At 43.1% G+C, this 27,662-nt stretch overlaps 1 protein-coding gene and 1 long non-coding RNA gene across 14 annotated transcripts in view; one reads left to right on the top strand and one right to left on the bottom strand.

The window, feature by feature from the left end:
* Nucleotides 1-24,424, bottom strand: part of LOC130170394 (ephrin type-B receptor 3-like) — a 62,866-nt gene extending 38,442 nt beyond the window's left edge. For 6 of the 13 annotated variants that reach the window (XM_056377627.1, XM_056377632.1, XM_056377634.1 and 3 more), the window contains exon 1: nucleotides 23,633-24,418. In XM_056377627.1, coding sequence (XP_056233602.1) covers nucleotides 23,633-23,696 — 64 coding nt within the window. In that variant the 5' untranslated portion in view covers nucleotides 23,697-24,418. Of the gene's footprint in view, nucleotides 1-23,632 lie in introns of all 13 variants that reach the window. The other 7 variants (XM_056377624.1, XM_056377631.1, XM_056377638.1 and 4 more) reach the window with 4 other exon arrangements.
* On the top strand, nucleotides 23,808-27,525 carry LOC130170395 (uncharacterized). The gene is made up of 3 exons (XR_008827977.1): nucleotides 23,808-23,899; nucleotides 25,070-25,188; nucleotides 27,103-27,525. It is a non-coding gene; the product is annotated as an uncharacterized LOC130170395 (long non-coding RNA).
* Nucleotides 27,526-27,662: the final 137 nt, after the last annotated feature.

The following is a 27,662-nucleotide window of genomic DNA, read 5'->3' as shown; positions in this document are numbered from 1 at the left end:
ACACGTTCACGGTTGGGGGGTGAACCATTAGCACTTGCTTTATTGGCTACTTGCTCTCTGACACAAGCCCTTCAGATTGCCTTCAAAATCCAATTCTGGGTAAACGTTGAATGGAAATCCTCGCCAGTGTGAGCGTGCCATCTTTGCTCCGGTTACTGTACCTTTGATCTAATCAGCAATTTTTTTTTTTTTTTGTCATTGTTCACTTGTAAATGAAAATGCCAAAGTAACAACAGCACAGCAGACTGCCCAAGACATGCAGTTCAACTTACAGCTGAGTGACTTCAACTGGCTTTGAACCTGCAACCTCTTAGTTACCACCTCATTTACCAAACTGTGAAAGCCGCACTTAACATTTTGCTCTTAGAAAGGAATGTGAAAGCTTTTGTTCACCATCCGTAACATTCCACATTTATCTTTATGTCTCCGCCTGCCCCTTTACTCAACATGCACATAGTTATCTTCACGTGTGTGTACTGCTCCCGCAAGACTGCTGATGCTGACTGTCGTGACTTAATAACAGAGTTCTGGGCCTTTGTCTGGGAAGACTGAAACACCTTCTTCTTTTCTTCTTTTACAGTCGTGCCTCCCTGTGTGACGTAAACTTTACTGGGTTTCATTCCACACGAAACACAAGAGTCATCCCAGCACATGCTGATTTTACAACACTGAGATGTTTGGCCTTGTCATACGAAATCTAATTAGGGCTGCCAATGCTTTAACTCACCTCTCAACTCTAATGAGTTGAAAAAGGTCATAAAATAAATCAGACCCGAGTAATAATCTACATATAGTTTCTTTGGAAGCAATGATTTTTTAAGTCTCTGTGTCATTTTAATCACTTACATCTCATTTCAAATGGGTATGTTCCTCATTTGCAAATGATTATGTTAAGGGCATCAGGCCTGTCTGTGTTTAACCACGGCCAGGAAACGGGCGCAGAACCAGATTTCTGTAGGGACATGGAATGTTTACATCACCTAACATGGAAACTATTGCCTCAAACTTTGCCATAAATGAAGCCATTTCTCGCTTAAAACCCTTCCTGGAAATTCTCCACACCTCTCTCTCTCTGTTTTACAACATTTCATAATTCAGTCTGGGTTTAGATTTTTTTTTTTTTTTTTTTTTTGTCCCTCCAGTGAAATTCAACATCAAACGCTGACAGTAAACACTGTTTAAGCATAACGCTCCAGTCATGAATTAGATTGCTGAATCCAAGCGCGGGGTGACTTGTGCAATGTGTGCCTCTGCGTGAGATGCCTTGGTGCCATCATCTGATTTCCTGGCGAATGACTCAGCCAACTGCGGCTGAGAAATGCAAACAAGCGAGCAAGGAGCAGGTTCGCCTTCACCCTGAGGATCTGCATATGGAAATACACATCTCCTAGTCGAATTTTGTGGGTATTTGTGTGTGTGTGTGTATGTTTGCATTAGTCAACAGTGAGAAGGAAAGCGAGACAGAGTAATTTGGCTGTCTGTTTGTGTGTGCGTATGATAGAGTGTGCGTGTGTGTCTCACTACAGCTGTTGATTTCATTCCTCATGCTCCCTGGGGGACAGCAATACCTCGAGTACGATTCATATTTAAAACACAATTTAGTGTAACTGCAACCTCATCAAGCTGTGATTGATTCAGGATCTGTCACGCAGATGAAAGGCTAACAAATATACCTGATACACCGAAGACACACGAACACGCCTAGGCGCACATTTCAGATTTCTATAAAAAGACTTCTTTGACACATACCAAAATAACAAGCAGGTAACACGCGTCCCAACATCAGCTCCACTATTACCTAGCTTTCAACATCACCTATTTATAACATATACTGTAAAAACTGCACCCTGTGTCTTTTATTCAATTTCCACCAAAGCATTCTTTTTGTAGGCAGGGGTTCAAAACCTTGCTCAAGGGCACGTCAGTAGAAAGAAGTGAAAAAAATGCAGACTGTTCTGTTGTGCAGACAGTGAAGTATACTATATAAAAATAAAAGCTATAGAAGAAAGGACATCAGTGAGTGAAAATGAAATTTCTCTTGACACATTATTAAGCAGACTGTTTTTGAGTTTTAGCTAATTTTAATACAACCAGAGTTTCGCAGCAATTCTGCTGACACGGTAAAAAAAAAAAAAATTCACATCTCTCTATCTATCCATCTCATCCGGTGTACTTTGGCATTTATTTAAAGCTTGTTACTGATGTTCAACAATTGCCTCATTATATGTTCATCTACAAAGAGAAAGACATAAAAGGGGGGCGGTGGAGTAATTTACTCGATAACCCTAACTCAATAAAGCAGAGCCGATATTCTTTGATTTGCTGCTTTGTCTTGCCAAACCTGCAGAGTCCTCCGACGACTCCACAGTGGATGTGGCTAATGAAGACGCAGCCCGCTGTAGCCCACAACCCTGATAAGAATCATGTGAGATGCTAATAAATATGAAGCGCCTCAAAGGTCAAATGAGAAGAGGGAAAGAAAGATTATGATTGAATTAATCTTGAAGTAATCCTCATTCTTACTGAACAGTCTTGTTTAAATGTTAGAATCTGCAAAAGAAAAAAAAACCTACTTAAGTTGAATCAAAGGGAAATTATCGAACTAACTACATGTATTTTTATTCAAGAAAGACAGCATCCCAGCGTTAGGTGAGTCTCTGCCTGTGTGCCTGTCTGTGAGCACAAATTCACCTGGCGCCTCTGCCTCTCTGAGGGATTTTGGGAATTAGCGGTGCAGGCTAACATTGTGACAGGTGAGTGTCAGGACTCGTTAACTCCATCCCAGTCACATTTAGCACACCTGCCCTCATACTTTACCTTCATCGACCACCCGTCACATTTCTACAGATTCTGCCCTTTTGTTAAAGCAAAGACCTTCTTGGCCTTGTGGTGAAAAAAAAAAAAAATCACAGGTTTGATCTCTAAGGTCAGCGTGTGTCCATTAACAGATTGTTAAAATGTCATTCAGCGAGATGCAAAAGGCAATGAATGAGGAATGAACCGTGTTCAAACAATAACAGAATATGTGCCAACAGTCTCCTGCATTTTCAATGCATTACTTCTCAGCCACAGCACAAAAGAAATAACTATTGAATATGGGTTTATTTGTCGAGATAGGCGAGAGAGAGGAGAGTAGAAAGAGAGAGGGAGATAGATTCCCAGCTTTGGGTGTGGCAGTCATTCAGCACACACTCATTTATACCAACATTGCTTGTAAGTCTCCACAGATTTCAGCAAAAGTGGAAAGAGAGAGAGAGAGAGAGAGAGGAAAAAGGGGAAGAGAAAGTCATGGAAATAACAGGGGAGAAAAGGGGGGGGGCAAAAGATGGGAGTGCAAAAGAAAAGGAGAGATATTCAAAGTAGAAACAAAGAGTGAGGGAGCAAACAAAGCAGAGAAAGAGATGGGAATGAAAGGCAAAGGGGGCCAGTAAGGTAACAAAGGGGGGGCAGGAGGGAGGAGAGAACACAGAGGAGAGAAAAGGAGGGAGAGGAGAGGATGGAGAGCTGGTAGACGCTCTCTTGTATTCCCCACAGCCCCTGCACTTCTTTCATTGCCACTGTGTTTTTGGCATGCTGACACGTAGCGGCCTTCAGAGACCGAGTGTGTGTCTGTGTGTAGACATCTACAATATCCTGTGTATGTTTGTGTGTTCGCCTGAAGTGTCTGTGTTTGACATGCAGCCTGATGGGAACTGTTCTTGCTCATTGCCTTACTGCAGGCCAGGGAACCATCGTCTACTTCACTGCTGTCCTTTTCTCTGTTCTCTCTTGTCCTTTTCTTCCTCTTCTCCTCTCCTCCATTGTCCCTGTGCCAACCAGGGCTTCCATTCATAACGGCCCGATAGCTGTGGTAACAGACTGTGTAGAAGATAGCACCGGACCAAATATATGAAAATGTGATAGCGGCAACTGTCCTTGGGGGACCCATGTGAATTTCAATGGAAATATTGCATTGGTGCAGAGAATGGTGTTTGTGTGTGGGTGGACACACTCACCTGTGTGAATGAATGAGTATTTGCTTGTAAGGGTGGAAGCGTGCGATTATCTGAGTGTCTCAGAGGCACTAGAAGCATAAATATGCACAAATACACACATACACACTCTTCTGTTCAATAGGAGGTGGGCTATTGTGCTGCCTATGCAGCCGGTTTGTGCGTGAGCAGTTACTTCACAGCTCTAATAGCAGGTTTCAGACAATTTTGTGTGTCAGCAATGGCTGACTCAACAAATAGAACTCAATTACATGGGAACACAAACCCATACTGTACACTTACATAATACCAATGCATACACATTATGCATAATACATTATTGAAACAATAATAACACCAACACACATACAAATAGAAAATGAGACATGTTATTAAGACTGGTGCACACAGACAGACACAGACACACACACAAATCCTGTTTGTTCACTGGGGGTGTAGCCTAGAAAGAGCTGGAACCGGGCATTGAATAGAAGCCGTGGCTTTTTGAATGGCTGCGCACCACAAGAAAAGTGCTTAGCACCCAGCTTTGCCATTCTGTTTCAATAGCCACTGAGTCTCTCTCACAAACACACACACACACTCCCTCTCTCTCTCTCTCCCTCTACCATTGTTTCTCTTAATGCAGTCTCTCCTAATACAGTCATCTGCCAACATATCAGATCACCTTGTAATGATCGTGTTGAATCTAATTAAAGATGTCTACTTCCTGTTCCACCCGGAACAGCTGCCTGTGTGTCTGCATTGAGGGGCAAAGCCCCAACGCGGTCCACATTTTCCGCATGCCAGTGGCTTCCAATTACTTTAAAACAGTTTAAAAAAACCGCAGTGGTAGAGACCAAAAGTCTTTGAGGTTTGCTTGTTTCTTTTCTGCTTCTCTTCGGAAACTTGTACAGACAGAATAAACAAAAAACAGAACCAGAGTAGAAGCTGGGGCCTATCCTATTAGCGGGGACTGCAGCTAGACATACCAAAAGCCGTCTTTTGGCTCATCGAGCAACCACTGATGATTTATGAAGATGTTGCGGGGTAATTATCAAGTCAATTATCACCACCAGTCATGTTAATTTCCCAGGTATGCCCTCGTTTACCTGTGAGGAAGAAAAAAAAAAAAAAGAGTGGGAAAAAAAGAAAAAAAATTGGCAGATGGGGAATTTTAGGAGATGAGTAATTACACTATACCCCCATCACCACCACGCATACACATCATTGCACCTCCACTACCGTGTCCTCTCTTTTCTAAAGGAAGGATAAGGAGGAGCAGGTGACGTGCAAACCCTGCGGGCAGGCTGGTGCCTCTCACATCAGCTCATTAAGTAGACAGAGGGCTTGTTACAGTTTACCTGCCTGCCCAGTCATTAACCATTCAGGTCAAAGACACTGGGAACAAAAACAGAGGTTAGGGCCGTTAAAGTTAGGAATGCAGCTCGCCAGGTCAGGGCTCTGCGGGCCGGTGTGACTAAGACGATCTTGCACACACGCGCACACACACACACACACACACACACACACACACACACACACACACACACACACACACACACACACACACACACACACACACACACACACACACACACACACACACACACACACACACACCCTTACTCTGACAGCCACGCAAACCCATACGCAGAAAGATACACATAATAGATAGACAGATACACATAAAAGCACAGATATCTGTTTCTCTGTACAAATGCGTACAAAGAGGTTGGGGAGTGGTGCTCTTTGTAAAACAATTAAAATCCTAATGTAGCATGAGACACTACAAATACAAACAGGAACAGGGACAATGGCTCAGACACCAGATGCTGTTTATATAAAACACTGGGCAAAGTAAACTGGGCAGGTCATCTACTTTTGTTCTTCTTCTTCTCTTTCCCTCACAAATCCTTCCTTATTTCCTCCCTTTCTTTTCTGTTTCTCCTTTCTCTCCACCTTTATGACAGTCTCTCCCTTCACACATATGGCTTCCACTCCCATTCTTCATCTTTTACTCCTGCTTAGGTGTATGCTTGCTGACTTTAACCCACTAACCAGCTTTGAAGTCAAGTAGTTGAAATTTCCATCCCGCAAAAACCTTGGCAGTGGCGTTGCTGTCTTGCATGAGACAGCTGTGTACAACCTCATTTCTGTCTTGCCCTTCTTTCATTCTTTTGAACCGCGGACAACGGTTAATGATCTGTGATGACAAACAGCTGCCGATTGATTACGGAAAAGGATTCATGCATTTATTTTGGGGACAAGGCTTTTATTTCATCTCTGAAGTGGGTGGTGGCAGACAAATGTGTGTATTTGTTATATGGCATCATTAATTTAGAGTAAGAGGTGCGGGGGGGGGGGTTCATTATAATTTATGGCTATTTTGTTTTTCGATGTCACATACTTACAAACGGATGCGTGAGATTAATCGCATTGATCTGTTTTGGAGTGGAAGCTTTCTCTCACACTATCTGCGTGTCGCTCTCACTCTCTGTCTCTCCCTCGCACAACCCCTCGCTTCCACAGAGATTCTTGTCAGAGCGGCATTCTTAATCGCCACTGAGTTAATTAATCTCACACTTGGCTGCTGTAATAACTTGACTTGTTAGACCTCCTCTGTGCAAATGGACTTCACCTCTTTAGCAGCTAAAAGCACCAGTAATGAACCAGCCAGGAGACGGGCATACAGAGAGGACGTCGGGAGCATCAATAAAAAGCTTAAAACATTGCCGTGTCGATTCTAATATCTGCTTGACCTTACATGTGCGTTACATTTACATATTAGCCATGTAGCTTATATTCCTGCAAGGTGGGCTTCTTGTAAGTGTAACAGTGCTGCAGAATAGGCTTCATTTCTTGGACTGCCAACATTGCGAGACGATATGAGAAAATGCGAACATCAGCTGCAACATTCTCACAACAGATGCAACAAAGACTTTATGTGACTCCAGAGGGATGATGCAATTTGAAGGGAGCAAATAAGAGCTGAGAGGACGGAGAAGAACTTTCTGGCTGTTAAAGGTATGAGCTGTTGTACTGCCTCAATAAATTATAAGCACATTTCTTTTAGTATAATTAGCGCGAATAAACGAAATAACTGCTGTGGAGATTGGCAAACTCTCACCTCCAAAATACACAATACACCACAAAGATTCCAGGAGCCTGGCTAAATAACTTTACACTACACAGGGACATAAACTTTATCACACAAAACAATAACTACATTTATACTGCAAACAATACACAACTCTAGTTCTAGTTTGTTGCTTTCAATGACACGATATCAGGACAATGAAGGGTTGTTTTTGGTTCACAGTCTTATATTTTCTCAAATAAACAAATAAAGTAAGTAAAGGGGGAAGTAGCACCATCTAGTATTTTACGAGTAATTTGGTAGCAGTTTTGAGAAACACATTTAGGAAATGAGGTTGTAAATCAAATGGGGATGAAAATGACAGTATAAGGAAAGTTACAGCCAGACTACAGCATCCACACTCTACCTGTTTTCAGCCCAGCTCAGCATTATCTGGTCAATCTCATGGTCAGGGATTGGTGAGGTCCCAAACCTTATTACATATTAATGTATTTAACCTATGGAGAAACCACCCGATAGATAGCCGTGGCACAGAATCCTGGCTCTGGGCAATTAAAAGAAATTGACGGATGGACAGACAGGCATCCAAGGCTGCTGGGGTCCATATGGCAGGGGGTTTTCAGAGGCCCGCTTCAATTACATAAAGACCTCTGCGCATTGGCATGACACACAGAAGGCCCCAGACAGCAACACCAGAGAAAGAGGGAATAAATCATACGGCGGTTAGTAACACATACACACACACGGACACACATATATGCACACGCACATGCACAGAAAATGAAAGACTAGCAAGGATACAAGTCCCTGAATGCAGAAGATCCACACACATACACACACTAAGACACACACACGCACACCGCACAGGGCGACATAGATACAGACTAAATGAGCGTTCTATCTTTCTCTAACACACATACACAAACAGAAACTCATCCTGTCATTGTCCTAGTAAGATGGATGTTGAAATAATCGCACCATGATTACAGAACCACTTGCATCACTGGTCCATGCTCAAGGACCCTCACACACTTCAGCAAGTCAGCTAAACCCAAGCCAGCTGACTGGCCTAGAGTTTATGCCTCGACTCCTCTTTCATCTGAAGGTGCTGTGTTGTCCTTAAAGCTCCTAAACAGCAGCATAAATCTAAAGGAAAGAAGCTGCTTGTGCATTAGGACGAGTGAGGAGGGACACTATCTAAACAGGAAGTGAGGTAGGTTGAAGTGTGACGGTTTGGCTGAGTGATGTGGTTGACAAATGAGGTTAGGGAGGGAAGGGGGAGCTCGAGGTTAAATATCTTTTCTCCTCAAGCTTGTTTTTTCTCTATAGGAGATATATAGTGTAGACATTTTTCATTTTGTCATGTGTCTATGTCTCCATCCCTCTGTCTTTCTCACGGGATACGTAGGAGGAATTGTGGGCTATCCTGGCTAATGTATTATTCACCGTTCATTGATGTGTAACTAAAACTGGCAGTGTGGAAGGAGCGCTGTGTCACCAATTACCCCCATACCACCACTACACACACACACACACACACACACACAGTAGCTCTAGCCACAAGGCCGCCAGGCTTCCATTGATTTATTTGCTGACACACGGTGCACACATATTTTCCTGTATCGAAAACATGAATTTCTATTTTGAATGGCAGTGTGTGTGTGTGTGTGTGTGTGTGTGTGTGTGTGTGTGTGTGTGTGTGTGTGTGTGTGGAAACAGAAGGTCATCTGGGAATTTCAACAGGACCACACAAGTATTTTAAAAGGTGCCACATTTTCACAGGAAGATGTTTAAGTAGATCAAAAGGACAAGGAGTTTGCTCACACATCTGCAAGAGGTCATTGGTTAAAAAGGTCAGGCTGACAAACAATACTTAGATTATAGATTAACCTTTGCTGTTTTGACTGCCCATCCCATTTTGAAATTATATTATCTGGATAATCTGACTACCACAGATGGCTGATGGGATAAATTGTGCCTCAGAGGAAAAGACAAGAGACAGTGATTTCTGGAAGTGAAGCAATTCTGCAGGGAGCTACAGATTTGTCTTTCTTTACTTCTCTCTGTGCCTTTTCAAACAACGTGCACATTGCAGTAAACACAAATGAGAGGAAGCTTGTTTTGCACCAGGGTTGTCCAAGAGACGCAACGGTTAACTTTTTCATAACTCCCCCAGAAGTCCCCCCTCCCACCCTACCCCAACTACCCACCTGCCTTATTGTGATCCTTAGAACACAGCCCTCGGCAAACTTACCCAGTTAAAAAATAACAATCCCTGTGTTTATGCCTAAACTCACCCATTAGCACATGTGTTCAGCTGGGTTCAGTTCTGTTGTGGCCTGTGGTGATACAATCTGAAGGGAATAAACAACAACGAGGTGCCAGTTTGGTTTTTTTTTTTTCCCCCCTAACTGGAGACATGGGAAATGAGATGCACCAAAAATATCAGCATGTTTCCATCCAGCTCACATGTGTTCCATCTACCTTCAACACACGCACAAATACACAAGCCAGACCTCTTGGTGGTCCAAGTAAGCTAGGTGGGGTTGGTTATGCTCCGACCGCAGGGTGTGGATCAGCAGTGACCTGATTAGTCATCGGCCCTGACCCTGAAACAGCCAAAGTGGGTAGAATACAAATGAATCCCCAGGGCTGCTGGCCAGTAAATCTGACTCGGGACCAGTGTTTATGGGATTCAAACCGCACCACACAAGGCCACAGCGGATGGGCTTACTGACCCTGAACAGTGACTTCATTGAAAGGAAGGGAAAAAGGCTTTTGGGCTGAGTGTTTGCAGGACTGATTGGTAGTTACAGTAATTATAAGATTGGGGCTATAAGAATGATGTCATGCTACTGGCATACTTCATTCAAAAAAGGTGTTATGAAGTCAACAGTACACATCTGCTGTATTTCCATGCTCTTGTTGAAAGTAATGCACACATATCAATAAATCAGGAGTGGAATCTGCATAGCCCTCTCAAGCTCTGGGTAAGTGTTAATATTTCACCAACATGAAACCTCCCGTTCTGTTCCTTCAGGTTCTCTTACATATCTAATAACTGTGGAGGCTCAAAACATCCAGCCTCTATTCTTGGGTTAATGAACAGGTGAGGAATTACTTACACAGACGGAGATGGAAATTGATTTTTTTAAGTGTTGCCTCATTATCCCATATGGGGGCACTTTACCCAGTAGCACAGAAACACAACACCAGACAACGTGGGTTGTGTAATGTCAAGGTCACATGGACGTTATGGTTGCGTGTGTGCATAGATGGAATGGGGGTCGGCGGTCTCGATTGAGATTGTATGGATTGTCTGGAAGCAGGGCCATTAGTGATGGACTAATTATGGGACTAATAAGTGGTCTTCAGCACCGGTCGAAGCCAAGATTCATAAATAAGTAAGTGCAGGGGCAGCTTGGTCGCTTAATTAACAAAGCGTGAAAAAAGGGCGTGAATCCCAAGTGGCACAAACCCAATCTGGTTGCAAGGATGGGCTATCGGCAACAATCCTGTCTGTCTTGGTAGCATTGATTGATGGCAAGCCAAATTGAATCTCTAATCATCACCACCCTTTTAGTTCCTGCACCCCTGGGGATTTACAGAGGCCAAAAGTGGCACAGAGGGTAATGCTTTTGTATCCCTTTCCTAACACTAGTGGCACAAACATTGCAACACCCCCTACCCTCCACATTCACACACACACACAACCTCTCTCCCCTGTTCCCTTGACCCAACCCCATCTGGCCAGGGGTTATCTGACCCCTCTGTGTGTTCTCGCTCACACTTTCATGTCTCTTGTCGATTGTTTTCACACTAAGCTGTTTGGCTGAGGTATTTAAAACCCAGACACCTCACGCGACTCACTCTTAGACACCCTCTGCCAGCTAAAGCAACATATTGCGTTACAGCCTACTGAGGCAGTCTTGCCTTTCTTTTATGTAGCCGTTCCCTCTGCTCTAATCTTTTTATTGTATAAGCTGACATGTTCTGTGAAAAAAAAGAGCAGAGGGTGACAATGACATGTTGAAAGGAAAGTGCGTGTCAGACCTGTCACCTAAGTGTCAGTCATTGAACCTGATTTTTTTTTTTGCTTCCCTGCTCTGTATACATAAAACCATTTGGCCTTCGTGAGACACAGAAAACAATTCAGGTCAGTGGAATGATCAGAGATGACATGCGTTTGCCATGCCTTTTAACTTAAGACTTTCCTCTCTCCACACACAATAGGGGAAGTCATCTTGACAGTCAAGACGTTATCAAGTAGTAGGCAACAACAAAGGGTCTCCAAGCAGTAAATAGCATCTGTCTCCCAGCTGTTTACTGTTGCTGCTGGGATTTTGATACCACAAGGGCATGAGATAACGGAGGGGAAAATAATACTGCAATTAGGACCTACTGTAACTGTGATAAGCTGCAGTCACAGAGAGGGACCTGAACAGGGGCAGAGGGCAGAACGATGGACAAAAAGGATGAGAAGAAAGAACAAAGGGCTAGAATGACAGTTATAGAGAGGGGGCGGATGGATCATAGGCTAAAAGCAAGGCTGGGAAAGGGACAAGGCCAAAGAAAGTGGCAGGGAGGTAAAAAAAAAAAAAAAAAAAAAACGGGGGGCAGGTAAACACCACATAAAAGAAAGCTTTGTCTGCACAGGATTTTTGCTTAATGCCCACCTTTTTTGTTGGAAAGCCTTGAACCTTTCGGTTCTTCCTCTTTGGCAGGCCAAAGCGCCAGGCTGTCTGGCTGGCACAATACATGCAGGGACCTTGAAGTTGGTGGCACCTGATTAACTTGTGCCAAATCACCACTGCAGTTGCACAACGTTAGACTTCCTCTAATCAAACGGCAATTAAATATATAGGTTCTTATAAATCAATGACAAGAAACCAAACATTGTAAAGGTACACTGTGCTTTGTTCCCATTGATAACCCGGCTTAACAAGGCTTTGAATTTCTCCTACGTTTAACCGTGATCAGATAATAAAACCACAATGCTCCACTGTTGGTGAGCTTGCAATCTCAAGTCGTATGAGATTCGTGTTTACTCACTCGCTCCCTATGCCTTTTGTTCAACTATAATTATTTCGTTCCAGCTGCCATTTACTCACCTTCTCTGACACTATCGGAGATTGCATCTTGAAATCGTCGCACAATGTTTCAATTGATTGGCACTGGCTTCCTTGTCAGATTCATTAAAAACCTGCCTGCAGATTCCTTTCTGACTGCATCAAAGCCTAGACCTTTCATCTGGGTCCAATGTGAGTGCATGTGTGCGCGCAAGGTACCGAGACCGTGGGTAAAAGATAGTCAAAGGTACTGGTGGAAAGGTGAAAATCCCTTCCCAGGCACAACCCTGTATCAGGAAGGAAGCTGCATGGTGTGAAAGTGCAGACTTGGACGATAGATTGGTGGCAAATTTCCAAATCAGGAGATTACAGTTTCTCTGCTCAGATGGATCTCACAATCTCGGAACCTACTGCTGCTCTGTTACTCCACTCGTCACACTGCTTCCTCTTCTCCACCCTTCTCTCCCCTAACCTCAACTCAATTGACCTTGGGTCCTTGCAACCTCTCTGCAACCACTGGTCTCCATAGTTGCTTCTCTCAACACCTTTTGAAATGAACAGGCTGGCCAATAAACAGTGGCTTTTGAAAATGAGCACCCTCTCTTCTTGCCTCCCTCTCTCACTCTGCGTGGCCTCACACACACACACACACACACATATAGCTCCAACTTTGCTTTAATAACTGATAACCTTTCTGACTTTGACTCGGTAGGTGGGGGAGTGGAGCGTGGCGAGAGTTGGACCCACCCTACACACGGCTTACCTCGCCAAGCTAGAGGCTCAAACGCCAGAGTAGGGCGGGGCGGTTTATGCATCATAGCGAGGAAGGGGCATCAATGGAAATGAATGAGCTTGCACCTGGCTGAAATCCGCCACCCGCTATCTCTGGCCTTCCTGCGATGTTGGAATCCACAGTGCTAACACGCTAGTCTCGCAAAGGTAAAAGGAAGGTCAGACACCACATATAAACTCCAAGAGAAGACGTCTTGCCTTTCTTGATCTTGTTTTTAATCCCTTCTCTTGCTTTCATTTCGCACAGAAACACGCATTCACGCTGCTGCACACCATCAAAACGCCATATTTCTGGGGAAGCGAAGCGGATAAGAAATTAAGAGTCTTTGATCTGTCGAGATGTTTCTTCTCCTCTCGATCTCTGAGCTCCCCCGCTGCTCTGTTGGGACGGGGGAGAGAGGGGCTGATCGATGGGGTCTGACAGCAATGAAATGAATGGAACCAGCTGATTGATTCATTAGCGGAGGAGCAGAGGGGATGTGGATGTGGGCTCTGACCCTAAGAAACGGGTGGGTGCACGGGTGAGGATTTCATGGAAGAGGGGGGCCTCGTGTGCATGTGTATTGGGCAGAGGTAATGTGTGCATGCGTGTGTATGGCTGTGTGATTAAGCAACTGTCACCATTCATGTGTGTTCAGTTTGTGTGTGTGTGTGTGTGTTGAGAGGTCAGAAGGGATTTCCATAGGGTGTGAGAGGGGAAAGGAAAGCTGTTTATGGCCTGACTTGGCACAGAGGGAGGGGGTCAGCCTATATTGTACGCTGCTTTCATCTGGCTCATTGCAATTAGTCCTTCACAGCGCTCACTGTCAAATCCCTGTTAAAATCACAGCTAACAACCACCATTCACCACAGGCCCACACATAAAGAAATCTTTATATTTGAGTTTCCACGACATATATGAATTTGTTTTTCTCCTCAGTGAAGTTAACTTGCAGTGAGAACAGACACCGTCCTTTCAACAGGAAGAAAGTCTGCCGGAGAACAGACTTTCTTTTAAAAGTGGAACAGCTCTGTGAACTGACTGAAGCTGATGGCAAACCCACAGGGTGGCCTCCCTTCCTATCCTCCGTCTGCTGCTGAAAACACACATCATGAGTGTATCTGTGTCACACACACACACACACACACACACACACACACACACACACACACCAATTTATAGCTATCTGTCATGAACAGCTCTACCAAATGGACAAGTGTTAGGACCATCTGAGTAACAAAAGACTAAAACCAACACCTCCACATCTGCTAGACTGCCCCCATGAAATACTTTCCCAAGTAAAGCTTTTTAACCTTCCATTCATTGTCCTCTAAATATTGCACTCACTTAAACATTAAAGTCACTATGTCACTGAGACTCCATTTTAACTTGAGCAGAGGTTAAATAACTGCTCCTCACAGCTGGCAGTGCCTCCAGGAGACTGCAGCGTGGAACCATGGGGATTATGTAAATATCTTGACAAAAGGTCACGTGTGATCGGCGCTGCTGCCACTGAATTGTGTTGGATTCAACCTGTGCGAGCTGTGCAGAGGAGGAGGACGTCTTTAAGATTGAATTTGGTGCACTGTTGATAAGAGAGCAGGGGTCTGGTTAAGCCTGCTGCTGTTCTTGAGAAGACAAAAAGAGAAAGGGAGAAATATTTAATGGAAGTGGGGAGCCCTCCTCTTGCCTGCGGGCCTTTTGAAGTGTAGATGAAGTGCAGGTGGCGAGTGTTTTTGACACCAAGGATGAGAAGTGGGCCAGAATAAGGTGTAATAGCGGCCTGCTGCAACGCTGATCTCCACGTGGACAGGCCCCTCACCAAGTAAAATATACACCTTTCAAACACTCTTGTTCTCACACATGCATTATGGTTGATTACAGTGGACATTTGAGCTCATCACATCAGTCATGACTCCAGCATTCCCCTTGAAGCCGTTCCTATCATCACACGTGAGCTTACTCAGGATGGCTCTTTGAAAATTGGCAAAGGCTGTTTTCCTACTCTTGAAGTGAACAGGGCCTATGGCTAGGTCCTCTGCCTCCAGAAGTCCCACCATCAACCACCCAGCTATGGTTAAACTCGACAAAGACATTTCCCTCCCCATATCCCCCATCTCTCTTTTCTTCTTATATTTAACAAGACTGGCAGAGGCTGAAACCAGGTGATGTGGCCTTTCTTCCCCCTCAAGGCACACCGTTTTACAGTGGCGTTCGCTCTCCAGACAGATGTAACAGGCCATTTTTTAAAGTCAAATATCAAAGATCTTTTTCTGCTCCATCGGCAAATTTTGTTACAAGAGCCTGTAGCTCGTAAAGAAATTGTGGGAGGAGGCCCTGAGGTGGATCAGACTGCTGCTAGGAGAAGTCAGCCCCCCCCCACCCCCCCCTCGCCCCTTAAACTCCACCCTTCAAACCTCCAGTGCCTGCCATTTCTGTGCTTGCCAACAGACGAACAGCCATAATGGCCATCGCATGTCCGCACAGCCTCTTAGTCATCGCTCATAAGTGCTCCACGTACTACACGCAGACGGCAGAACTGATCTCCGTCCACGACGACAAAAGAAGTCAAGCGCACATCACTGACCCGGTCTCCGACTGTGCTTTAGACCCGGTGTGTTTGTGTGAGTGTTTATATGTGTCAACGAGCCGTGGAAAGTTCCGCCGTGGGTCTCTCTAAATATACACATCCTCTTTCAGAGTATTTTTATTCGCCACTGGAAAAGGATAACCCCTGGAGCTTGATTGTGTTAGGACAGCTATTGTTGTGAAGCAACAAGACTACCCTCGGAGAGTAGCCCCCCCCCACCCCCCTTGATCTAAATCATCCAAACAGGTCCCCATGTGACCTCTGGGTAAGGGTCACAGGACATGGGTTGAGTGTGGGTGGAAAGCACAGGGGGTCCTAACTCACTTATAATCTGGTCGTTTTGACACATGGTACTTTCAGCTGCTTTTTATGGACATCCGGTGCAGACAGGGCCAATAAAACGCCAACTCCTACGGCCATTAATATTATGTCAGACATTTCATCAGTATTTTGAAAGCCATTAATATAACTTGGTATGGAGAGAAGATCCCTCTGTGAGTGAGCTTATATGTGGCACACCCATCAACCATCCACACACACACACACACTTGCACGCGCAAAACTTTCACTATGTCGGCTTTTCCCATGACCAAAAAAAATTAAGTTTGTGAAAAATAGCAGGGAATCAAACTGTAAGAGGAAAAATAAGTCTGACAAGATTCACATGAGTATTTGTCAAAATATATCAGTGTTATTAAAGTTCAAGATGAACCTCAGTTCTTATTAATGACAAAGACTAATACACAGGATGGCATCTACATCTCTCTATGCTACCATTATATAACTCATTTATAAAAATAAAAATTCTAACCACCTTCATTAGACGAGGGAGCATACTTTGACATACTGTACCTCCAGCAACACACACACAAAAGTACACACAGACACACACACTCTTACCCCCTTGATGTACCACCCATCTTGTTCTCCCTGTTAGCTCAAAATCTCCTTCACTCTCTTCCTCTTACTCAATCCCCATGTCTGTGTGTGTGTGTGTATGTGTGCGTCGCTCTCTCTCCCTTGTTCTGCATGGCTGACTGCAGACAGCAGCAGTGTGTCTGTGCGGTGGGCAGGCCCAGACACATTCGCCCTCTCCTGCTTGCTCTCGACAGTGGGTGTCAAAGACCTGCCATCCCACAAGGCCCCTCTGTCAGATGCCAGGATGGACTGCACACACAAACGCCATATACAAAACAGCCATATACGCACAAGCTGCATTCTCACATACAGCTCTGGAAATGGTCCAGAAAATATCCTTAGGAGATCGCACTGTGGCATACTGCTGGCTACAGCTTGTTTCATGACCGCAAATATATAACCTTAAAGCAATTAAAACAACACTGGGAGAATGGAAGCGCCAATTTAAACACAGCGCACAGCTATATTAGTATGATTATGTTTGCAAAGGCAAGCGTTACATGTGGTAAAATACAGTAAGGGTAGTACTCAGACTTTACTTGGAGTAACAGAGAGCAGTTATAGCATAAGTTAATCACATTTCTCTACCTGTGATCACATTATTCATGTCACAGTTACTGTATGGCACATACACTAGATTGGTGTCACTTTATGGTGTCATATAAATGGCTGAATAGAGTATTAGCACTAGCTCTTTAGAGTTGTTGCTATTGTGCGCATATAGCCACAACCATTTTGATTTTGGTAGAATTCAACTGCAGGTAGAGTTCACTGTAAACTAACATCCACAGCCTACAAAACATACTGTATCAGCCTACTGTAATAACAATATTACTTACTTTCACATTTCTAATGCCGGTTTTGTATTCTACCCCTGCTGATCCTGTTTTCTCCAAAAGCCAAGCTACAGAGCGCCTTTATGATGCAAAGCCCTAAACAAATACAGTGAAACGGATTTGTCTTGACAACATCCCGGGTGTCATATTTTCTCATCTTCAATAGGGACTCCACAGCACGGTTCTACACAATCAAATCTGAATGGACAACATCCACATTTTCCTCCCTGCAGCCTTATTTTCATTGGTCATCCTGCTTCCTGGTGTGTGAAGGCCCCAGCAGGCCTGACACGGCTGTTGCTTGCCTACATGTGAAATTCCAGCTCGGTGAATCTTTCCGCGCCGCCATTTGAGCTATGACCCATCGGATGGTGCACATGAGCGCTCCCGCAGGCCCACTGCATCTGTAAAGTCTGTCAGCTCTGCTGCTCTCTAGGTCTCTGATCCAAATCCGCCCCATATCCCAGCCACCACCAACACCCCCCCCCCCCCATACCATCCCACCCCAACTCCCTACATGTCGTCATCCACTCCCCCTTCTTCCTGAGCGCCTTACGCCAATCTGAACCTAAGTCACTGTACATCTGTTCAACATGGCTGCTGCCTAGCATATGACCTACTGAGTGGCTCGGATCCCTGTCGAGGTCAAGATGCCAGGATACTGGTGAGCGTGATGGACTGGAACTGCTGTTGTCTCTCATGTCTTTATGGTTTCTCTTCTTCATGTATGCTTTGAAACGAGTGCAAATCTGTGAATGCTGAGACGCGTCTGCATTGTTGTGCGAATTTGTTCCTCTAAAGCAAATACTAGAAATGTAAAGGCAACACCAATGGGAAGCACAAGTGCAAATGTGATGAACGAAGGCAAAAAGTCTTGATCGAATTAAATTGTACATACACTTTATGGTGAGATGCAAAAACAGTTGACTGATGTACCAATGTAATAATAATAATAATAATAATAATAATAATAACAACAACAACAATATATGAGCATTATTATTTGATTTACTTTTATTTTTTAATATATATTATTTAAAATATATATGTAATATATATTGAAAATACAGGGTATATATTTATTTTAAATATATATAAATATATACATACGTAACTTATATTTATATATTTATACTGGAACTGCTGTTGTATTTCCCTGCTCATAAAATAAATTAATTACTCTGAACTAAATCTTAATATCTGAATTATCATTATTATTATCATTATTCTTTTTTATCGTTGTTGTTATTATTACTATCATTATCATAACTGTTACATTGGAAAAACAGAAACCCTTAGTGCCCAACGTGCTCTCGCGGCTAATGCACAAGTCATCCTTCACCCTGCAAATTGATTCAGGACGCATTGATAAATATCCCTATGAATTGGTAATTGCTTCTAGCAAGAAGACAGCTCGGCAGTCTCCCGCATCAAACCTGATTCTGCGCTTTTAAGAGGCTGAGCAGCGCTAATTCGCCCGATCAATATGACCGCATCAATTGACACTTTGTACACTGTGTGTGTGTTGTGTGGGTGTTTGTGCGACTATCTCTTATTACAGCACTCTCCCAGCACTATTATTTCTTCTTATTAAAAAATCCTTTATTTCTGTTTTATACGACCACCTTTCTAAGATGAAGAGCTTAATAGTCCAATTATTAAAGTACGCTATGCCTATAAATAAATTAGATAGATAGATAGATAGATAGATAGATAGATAGATAGATAGATAGATAGATAGATACTGACCTCGACAATGATTCATTAGCAGAATTGCCAAAATGCTTTTATTTTGCAAATTCACTCCCACGCCTCTTTAGCAGATTTCCACTCGGCCCTTGAAATGCTTTGTGTGATGGCCACCTCTAATAGCCCCCTTTGTCACGTCTATTGTGACCCTAAACACATTTGTTCAGTAATTTGCTTTTGAATGTTATGCAGAAGAGCTCCTGAAGTAAAGTTGAACGCATCCTGCAGCTTGACTGTGAGTCCTGCTCGGGCCACACATGCTGCGCTCTTAAATTAAGCTCTGGCGGATGAAGGCCTTCGGACAGCAAGTGTGCCGGACAAAATGGCTCCGTTACTCCTTTTGTCATGAATGTTAACTGTGTTTGAGCAAGATACGACCCTCCAAATGTCCAAATAAAGTGCTGTAGCCTAATTTTTAATATTAATATCAGAGGCAACACGTATCAATTAAGTCGCCACGGGTCAGTACTTTGGCTTTTATTAGGGGCGAAAAATACATCAGTTTACCAGGATCCCTTTTAAATCACGTTAAATACCCTCAATTACATTTAACTGAGGCATGTTTTATTTTGGTGGGAATCGAATTTACGCATATTTATCATTTATGGTATTCTAGTAGGTTTATAGCGAGAGAGGAGATAAATCATTATTATTATTTTGTATTTCTCTTCTTAACATGAATTCTTTCTGTAAGAGTGATGTCTGCCCGATGATCACCAACTGGAAACAATAATTTACAAACCCCCCTGCCCCCCTACTTATATGATTTGCCACTGCCGAGCAACGCCCTTTTATATTGATAGTAAAATAATGATGATGATGATGATGATGATGACGGCGAGGGGAGCTCCTCTGCTAAAGAAAGAACAGGAGAGAGAATAAATCACGGGAGTTTGATGAGAAAATGTGCCAACTGCAAACAGGCACAGGAGAGCTCCTGTGGAGGTGTGATCTCACCCACATAAAAACATAAACATGTGCGCTTCAAAGGCCCTGACTGCGCGGAATCATTCCACGAAATACACCGCCGTAAACAGGGGGGTGGGGGGGGGGGGGGGGGGGGGCATGGAGGGTGAGTGCGGGAACCCTGAGCTGCGGCCATAAAAGCCCATTTGTCTTAGTTTACACAGAAAAATTTCCCAGGTGAGGCTTATTCTAGTGGGAGTCATCATGAGAGCTTCTGCGTTTCCAGTGCAAGCAGAACGGAGCAGACCTCAAATACACAGGCAACTTTTTTTTTCACTGAAACCCAAGTTGAAACAGAAACTTAACAGGCTGGTAGACTATAGATAAGAAACAGCGATACATCGTCTTTAAGCATAGCATAAGCACTTCAATCCCATTACGCACAACAGGAACGCATTAAAAGACAATAAACTCAGACAAACGGCATCGACGTGGGTCTCCTGCTCGTTGGCCTGACCTGAATATCATTATGCTGCCTGCGCTCGTACACAGCTCTCTCTTTTCCCCCCCTTGTGCTTCCTTCCTCCATCAAAAGTAATTTACACCAAAGAGTAACCAAACCGCCTGTGCGCTACACAGGACTGTCATCGACGCAATTTGTCTCCTCAGCACACCGATAGCAGCTGTAGGTCCAACAGCCCAAGGCCTAACACACACCGAGGCCACAGGATCCCCTGACCTCAACAGCACTGCAACGACCGACTTATCATTTTGACGAAAAAAAACAAAACATAATAAATTTCATGATTGAAGGATAATATAAAACCACTGAAGTGGCATTAAAGTTCCTGATCAAAATTTAATGGACACTTTCAACACATTTGAATATCCAAATTAAAAAAAAAAAAAGGAAAGGAAAAAGTCAAATACAAAAAAGGACCTGGACATTACATTATTATCGCCACAAAAGAACCATTATGGCATGAATAACAAGTTCTGCGCAAAGTAACTGGTCATTCTTTGTTGGGCCTCATTTTAGCCAAGTAAAAGCGCTCAGACAGCTCAGTGAAGTAAAGTGAGTGGTTGAGTTCAAGCGCTTGTTTAGCTTATTTATGTTTGCAGCTACTGTGGCACTCTGAAACAGGCGAGACCCAGAGTGTAATAGGCCCATAATTTATTAATTAAAAGCAAACTAAATTTACAAGATTGAAGACGTTGGGTTTAACTATTACATCTCCATTTAGGAAGCGGGTGGTGGTGGTGGTGGGGGGGCAAAAGCCAAAAAGTAAAAAAAAAAAAAAAAGAGGGAGAAAGAAAAAAGAAAAGAAAACAGAGTAATTAAGAGGCTTTTTCCCCGGGCTGTGTGACCCTGGGACCCGGAGAGACGCACGGTGGGGCCGGGGAAACTTCCCCCAGCCAGGCCGCTTGTTTCTCCCTAAATCGCCATAAACCCGGAGATCCCAGAAAGAAGTCCCAGCAGCGGCCATAAATCACCCGTCTGTATTAAAAGCTTAGGTAAACCCCCTGCCAGGTCAGTCGGGTACAATTTATGGCATCACTTATGTAGGGAATAGATTGTTCTAACGAAATACATCAACTTGAAGCCGGTGCGCAACCAAGTCTCTGCTATTGTCAAAAAAACACCAATCTCTCTCTCTCTTTCCCTCTATTCCTTCTCTCTCTCTCTCTCTCTCTCTCTCTCTCTACCTCTAGAGCCCCTCAACTTTTACACAACAAGAATCCACTCATCCATTCAAGCCATGTGTTTTAAGTCAGTGGTTCCCAACTGGGGTCCGGTGACCTGCAGGGGTCACTGACAGGGGTCCGAGGAGGATGTGTGTGGGGGCGGGGGGGGGGGGGGGGGGGGGGGGGTCCCAGGGCCAAAATACAATTTCAAAATCATTTTATTCAGAGAAAGCTGGCATCGCACAATTACAATGCAATGCATAATCCATCTGTCTGCAGAGCACGGCCTTCATTAATTCTGCACTTGATGCTATGTCAAAAAGTAGTTTGACTGCTGGTGATCTATGAGCGAGTAAAGTGACTCCTACCGGGACTCTCACCCTACAGCTTATACTCCTTCTCCCTGTTATCAAGGGCCACCAATAAAACAACAACCGCTATCAGATAAGCTTTACACAGCATCATTTCCATCCCCGTGTGTTTCTCTCAGCCCTGGTCCTTGGCAGAGGAAGCAGGGGCGAGGAAAGCAGTGTAGTCAGAATGGAGATTTCATGAAGAGATCACGAAGCAGCGTGAGCTCTTCTCAGCACTTTGCTCAGTCTGGCGAGCAGGCCCACGGATGTTTTCTCACATCAGGGTCAAGACACTGGAAAAGTGAGACTTGGGTCCAACGCTCGCAAGGTGCTTTTATAGCAAACTGCAAAAACCTAATATTGATTTGAAGGGATTTCGTTTATTATTTTTTTTTTCATAAGCAGCCGAGTCGCTGATATTTCTGCTTTATTTCCAATTATGACGTCAAGGAGAAAAAATAAAAACTGCGTTGAAAAATAATTGATCCGATTCAACTCTACGACAGACATATTTCACTTTAACTTTAAGGGAGAGAAAAAACAACAACTCTTCAGACACGGTACGGACAGGTTGAGAAACAAGCTGAGAGAGAAAAGCGTCTACTGAGCCAGTGGCCCACTGTCCTACTTTTCTACTGGCATCACAAGCCAACCGGGAGCCTCGCCTGAGCTCCAGCATTCATAGTTCAAGCTTTAGGCCCCTTTCAACCTTATTTCCACTGCTCCTTATTCTTCCATCCCCAAACAGAGCAGAGGGAAACACTGGGAAATGTAGGGAAGAAATAAAGCAAGAGTGGGATACTTATCTCACTGAGAGAGAAAAAAAAGATGGCTAGAATTTCCCTTGTACGCACGGCAAAACATCAACACTCAGCTAAAACAAACGGCTTTGTTATAGAAACTGCAGCGGAATAGAAGTGGAAATAAACAATTGATGCCACTTGAGAGAAAAAAAAAACATTGACAAAACTAGAAAAAAAAATCGAAATGAACACAGATAAATGAATGGTAGTCAATATGAACTCATTTACTAAATGATATGTTGCGGTGTTGTGTACATTTTGTAAAATCATTTTACAGCTTTTCTAAATCAACCGACTATCAAATAGACTCCTATCGGATTTTTTCAAGAGTTTACTTTGGACTTTAACTGATAGCCCACATGTCAAGAGGCCACACACTCGCACAGCCCTAAAATACACGCAGCCGACCTGGGGGAAAGTGTCTTGGAGGGAAGGGGGTGCTTAGGTCCGCGACTCCCCGATGAGATACAGTGTGGAGCTAATTTCCTTAAAGTGAGGAAGAAAGCAGCAGCAGCCGGCAAAAGCTGATGTTACTAAAAAAGAATACACAACTACCATTGAAATGCATGAGCTTTGGTTGACGCGCACAACAATAGTGTATTGAAACCCGTACGGGCCACAGCGCCTGGCTGCGTAAAGGCAATAATGCCATTAAGCGATCCCTCAGAACGAACCAGATGGCCACTTTGAAAATGAAACGTTGGTTTTAATTTGGGGCTGATAGAAGATGAAGGTTTTGGGGGGGTATATCGGAGCCTCACCCACCGCGGTGCCCAGCCTCTCAGAGGCATGGGTGCTGGCTCTCTTGGTATATGGAGGAATAATACGCGTTAGGCTATCCTGCAATGCAACACAACACAATCACAAGAAGAAATTTCTTACCTTCAACGGCGGACACCACGGGCAGCAAGAGGCTGCATAAAAGCAGAAAGTAATCCATTGTCATAAAGCAGTCAGGTCGGACATGTAAATAGACCCACGAGAGAGAGAGAGAGAGAGAGAGAGAGAGAGAGAGAGAGAGAGAGAGAGAGAGGAGGGAATACAATCCTGGGTGATCCGACGCTCCACGCACCCAGTCCCGTCCCTGTCCCAGTCCCAGCTGCGTCAAGCCTCCAGGACCAGAGTTACCCCCATTCACCAAAAAAACAGGTAAAGGTGAGAGTTCAGAGGTAATAACAGCCTTGGTATAAAATGTTTGAATATGCCCGTCTCCCCTTTCAGTGATCTCCAACGTGCTTTATCAAACCAGAGAAAAGGTATCGGGCGCAAGTCTTCCAGTCCCTTCCCCTCGCACTGAGCGACTCAGCTGAAAACAGGTAGTCCAGCCCGTGGTCACCATCCGGAGAATATTTCCAGCAATATTTCGTTGAGAGTCAATGAGAAAAAGAAACACCAGGCTTCAAGATGAGATCCAAAGACTTCTTTCTTTTTTCTTGTTCTCTGTGGTCAGAGGAGCAGAGGCAGAGACAGCCGCACTTGTGTCAGAACCATGGTGTATCGTCCCGGCTATATGCATGTGCGCACTCACATGCGTCCACGATCAAGTGTTATTCCCGTAAAGAAACAGCCGCGCGGTTTATAGATGTTTATTCCCTGAGCGAATTTATAAGCTTTGGCTGCTGCGTGAACCGTATGCTTCGCTCGGCTTGTGCACTGGAATGAAGCACAAGGCTGTGGAGGAATAAGGAGGGAGAGGGAGAGAGAGAGAGAGAGAGAGAGAGAGAGAGGGAGAGAGAGAGAGAGACCAGGGGGGCACCATGCAGGAGGAGGGGTTACGGTTGAAGCAGCTGCACTGAAAAAAATGTCTAGTACCTTGACAATCATTTAGTCTCACAGTTATTATCAAAATCAAATCATCGTGTGTTCAAAACGAGGCTGCATTCACAACATTTTTTTTTAACTTCTTCTTCCCAGAGCAGCCTTTGTTTCTTCTATCCGCACAGTTACAGCAGCATACACCATCTTCACTTAAAACATGTCTGAGACAAAAATAGAATAAACTCATGTTTTTGTCATCATTTGAGCAACATTTTGATTTAGGTCCACATTTGCATTTTTTTTTCTCCAAGGATTTTCAAGCCCTAATTTAACATCTTAAATATGAAATCGGTCTTATTTTTCTTTCTATTTCATCTGTTCCTGCAGCGTGTCATTCTGACTTGCCTTTCTTGGGACTCCCAGCTCGTGCACAGACGTGGACACACAGCGCCCCCCTGCGGGTCGCTCTGTTTTCATATAAAAGGAGAGAGGAAGTTTCTGCTGAGTTTTTTTTTTTTTCTTTTTTTTGTACCTCGACTAAAACGTTTTCTTCTTCTACAGACTTTCTTCAAAGCTCTGAAATACCTCAGGAAACAGCGCAGGTTGGACACTCACGGACACTTTCTTTTTACCCCCGAACTTAAAAAATAAAAGACGCCTCGCCCATGTAGAGATTTTCTGTGAGTATGAAAAGTGACATCATCACACTCAGCCACAATCACACTTTATATCCTAGACTTCGTATAGAAAAAAATATATGGATGAGTAAAATGCGATTTTAAGACAATACTATGAATGAGAAGCGAATGAAAAACATCAAAAATTCTCTTTGATTTTGATTTAAGAGCCGGCGGCATCGAAGTTTTCTGATAAATGAAAAGTAGGAAAGTAAAGAGAAAACTTTCGGAGAAGCGACGATTTGATTTTGAGCGGAACATATCAGCGCACTGCTGTTTAAATCGCTTGCTTGTGTTTATAATAGGCCAATAATAAAATAATAATAATACAATCGATCGGTTAAAGTGCAGCAGACAGGGTGTTTTTTTTATTTTTGCCTGCAGTACTATCGAGCTGCAATTTACTTTTCCTCTTCTTTAAGTTGAAGAAGGGGGCATCTGTCACGACCGGACTTTTACAGCCTTCCTCCCCAATCTCTCTGCATTTACAGTCGTTTTATTGTATCACTAAGTGCTTCAGTCCTATAGTCCAAACAGCAGTAAACAAAGTTAAAGAATGTGCCAACAACAATGCATTTCACTCCAAACGGCAACATTCAATATGTGATTTTTTTTTTTATTCACTGAAAAATTGAGCACATTTCTCAGTTTTAGGGGCCATTATAGTTCTTTAAATGAACGGAAATAACCATTTGGTCTTCCACATAAAATCCAGTGATCTGCGGGGGATTGGAAGGACCGCTGCAGTAACTCAGCACACATGCTAGTGTATAGGGAATAATTCAATAATATTGACACTTACTTTAATGCTGAGTAATATTTTGTCCATTTAAAAAAAAAATAGCAATAGTCAACTGATGCCTTTAATGAAGTCAGATATATATAACAGAGCCAAGAGATGTCAGACGCAGTTGTACAATATGAAAGGCTGAACTTGGCACAGTCAGCATTAATAGCCTACTAGGCTTCCAAATAGCAGAAGTCCGCTACATTATTAATCATGTTGAATATTGATGTGTTCTCTGCTGTATTTGGAGATTAGAAAAAAAAAGTGAAGAGCTGAACACTGCTCTTCAAATAAAGTTATTATTCTAAAAGTTAATGTAAGGGATTCACAGTATTGCCAAATGAACTTCATTCTGCATGCAAAGAATAGCACTCAGCCATGTATGGAATATGTAGCCTGCTCTGAAGGTACATAGAGAAATGTTTTAAGTGTGTTGTGAGGAAATTAAACCTGTGAAATGTCCAAGCAAAGCCAAATGACTGCTCTGTTAGTGTGAAGTTGAATGGTGATTGGATGCCATTTCCTGAGAGGTGCAAGCAGGGAGATTTAACCATGTACTCTGTTGTGTGTCTCTCTATATTATGAGTTAGTGTTGCCTCTGTCACGGAGTTGGTTTGTGATTAAAAAAAAAAAAAAAACTTTAAAGATAATAGTCTGCCATTTGGCAAATTTGTGTAACTTCACTGTGAGTATCAATGAAGTTGTGATTTTTGTCATCACAATTTATTAAAAATCCGTCCCAAATTACACTTTCATTTTTAGTTTCTCTCAAAGTTAGTTTTGTATGTGTAAGAGCAGAAATGTTGACTCTGATCAAGTTAAAATATTTGCATTTGATCTTAAGGAGATACATTTAAAAAAAAAAAAAAAGACCAGTGCATTCAAATTTCCCAGATAATCTTGCTTTTTAAAGTCATAATGCAAAGCTCATATACAGATTAATTCATAATAATTCATAATATATATATATGTATATATATATATATATATATAAGTAAAATAGAAATTTGAACTTTGGAAATGTTATTGACATAGTGTAATTCTGCTTTCAGAGTGTTAGGATTCCGCTGCATGAAATAACACAGCACTTGTAAAACTGCTCTCAATTTCTAATTTACCTTGTGGTTTAGGAATCTGGAGCCGCTGCCACCTGACTGACACCAGAGAGGAAAAATATGAAGAAGAGATGGAACTCTATTATAGGCCAACTTGTCAAAGGCATGTTTTTACAAGTTGGCCTATAACACAATGGTAACCTTTACTGTTCTTATTGTCAAAGCAGTTGAGAGACCAAAATACTGAATGAAAAGAAATTTAAAGACACAATAAACTCTGCTGGTAGACGGCTATAGACAATGCGTATGACACATTTCCTTTAAACATGTGTTAGCCTATTTTACCCCTGTGATTATTACCGCTGCTGTTTGGTGACATAGCCGCTCGGCATGTGGGATAACAGCCTTTAGAAATCCTAAATATATCACACCCACAAGAAGTGAAAAAACTTTTGATGGTAAATGATGGAGTGAATAAAATTCACTTTTCTACAAACATTCACTGTCTAAATTTTGATTTCTGTATTAAAAAACTCAGATGATGTTTCACCACAAAATTACCATTTTTTATTGTCTTTTTTAGAAAGAAATTCAATCCAAATAATACTGTTTTTTGTTCTCATCATATTTTCTGT

Source organism: Seriola aureovittata, chromosome 6 (assembly GCF_021018895.1).
Source record: "Seriola aureovittata isolate HTS-2021-v1 ecotype China chromosome 6, ASM2101889v1, whole genome shotgun sequence".
In the NCBI taxonomy this organism is placed as follows: Eukaryota; Metazoa; Chordata; class Actinopteri; order Carangiformes; family Carangidae; genus Seriola; species Seriola aureovittata.
Note: the sequence above shows the minus strand (reverse complement) of the source record. Positions and strands in the feature narration are given on the sequence as shown.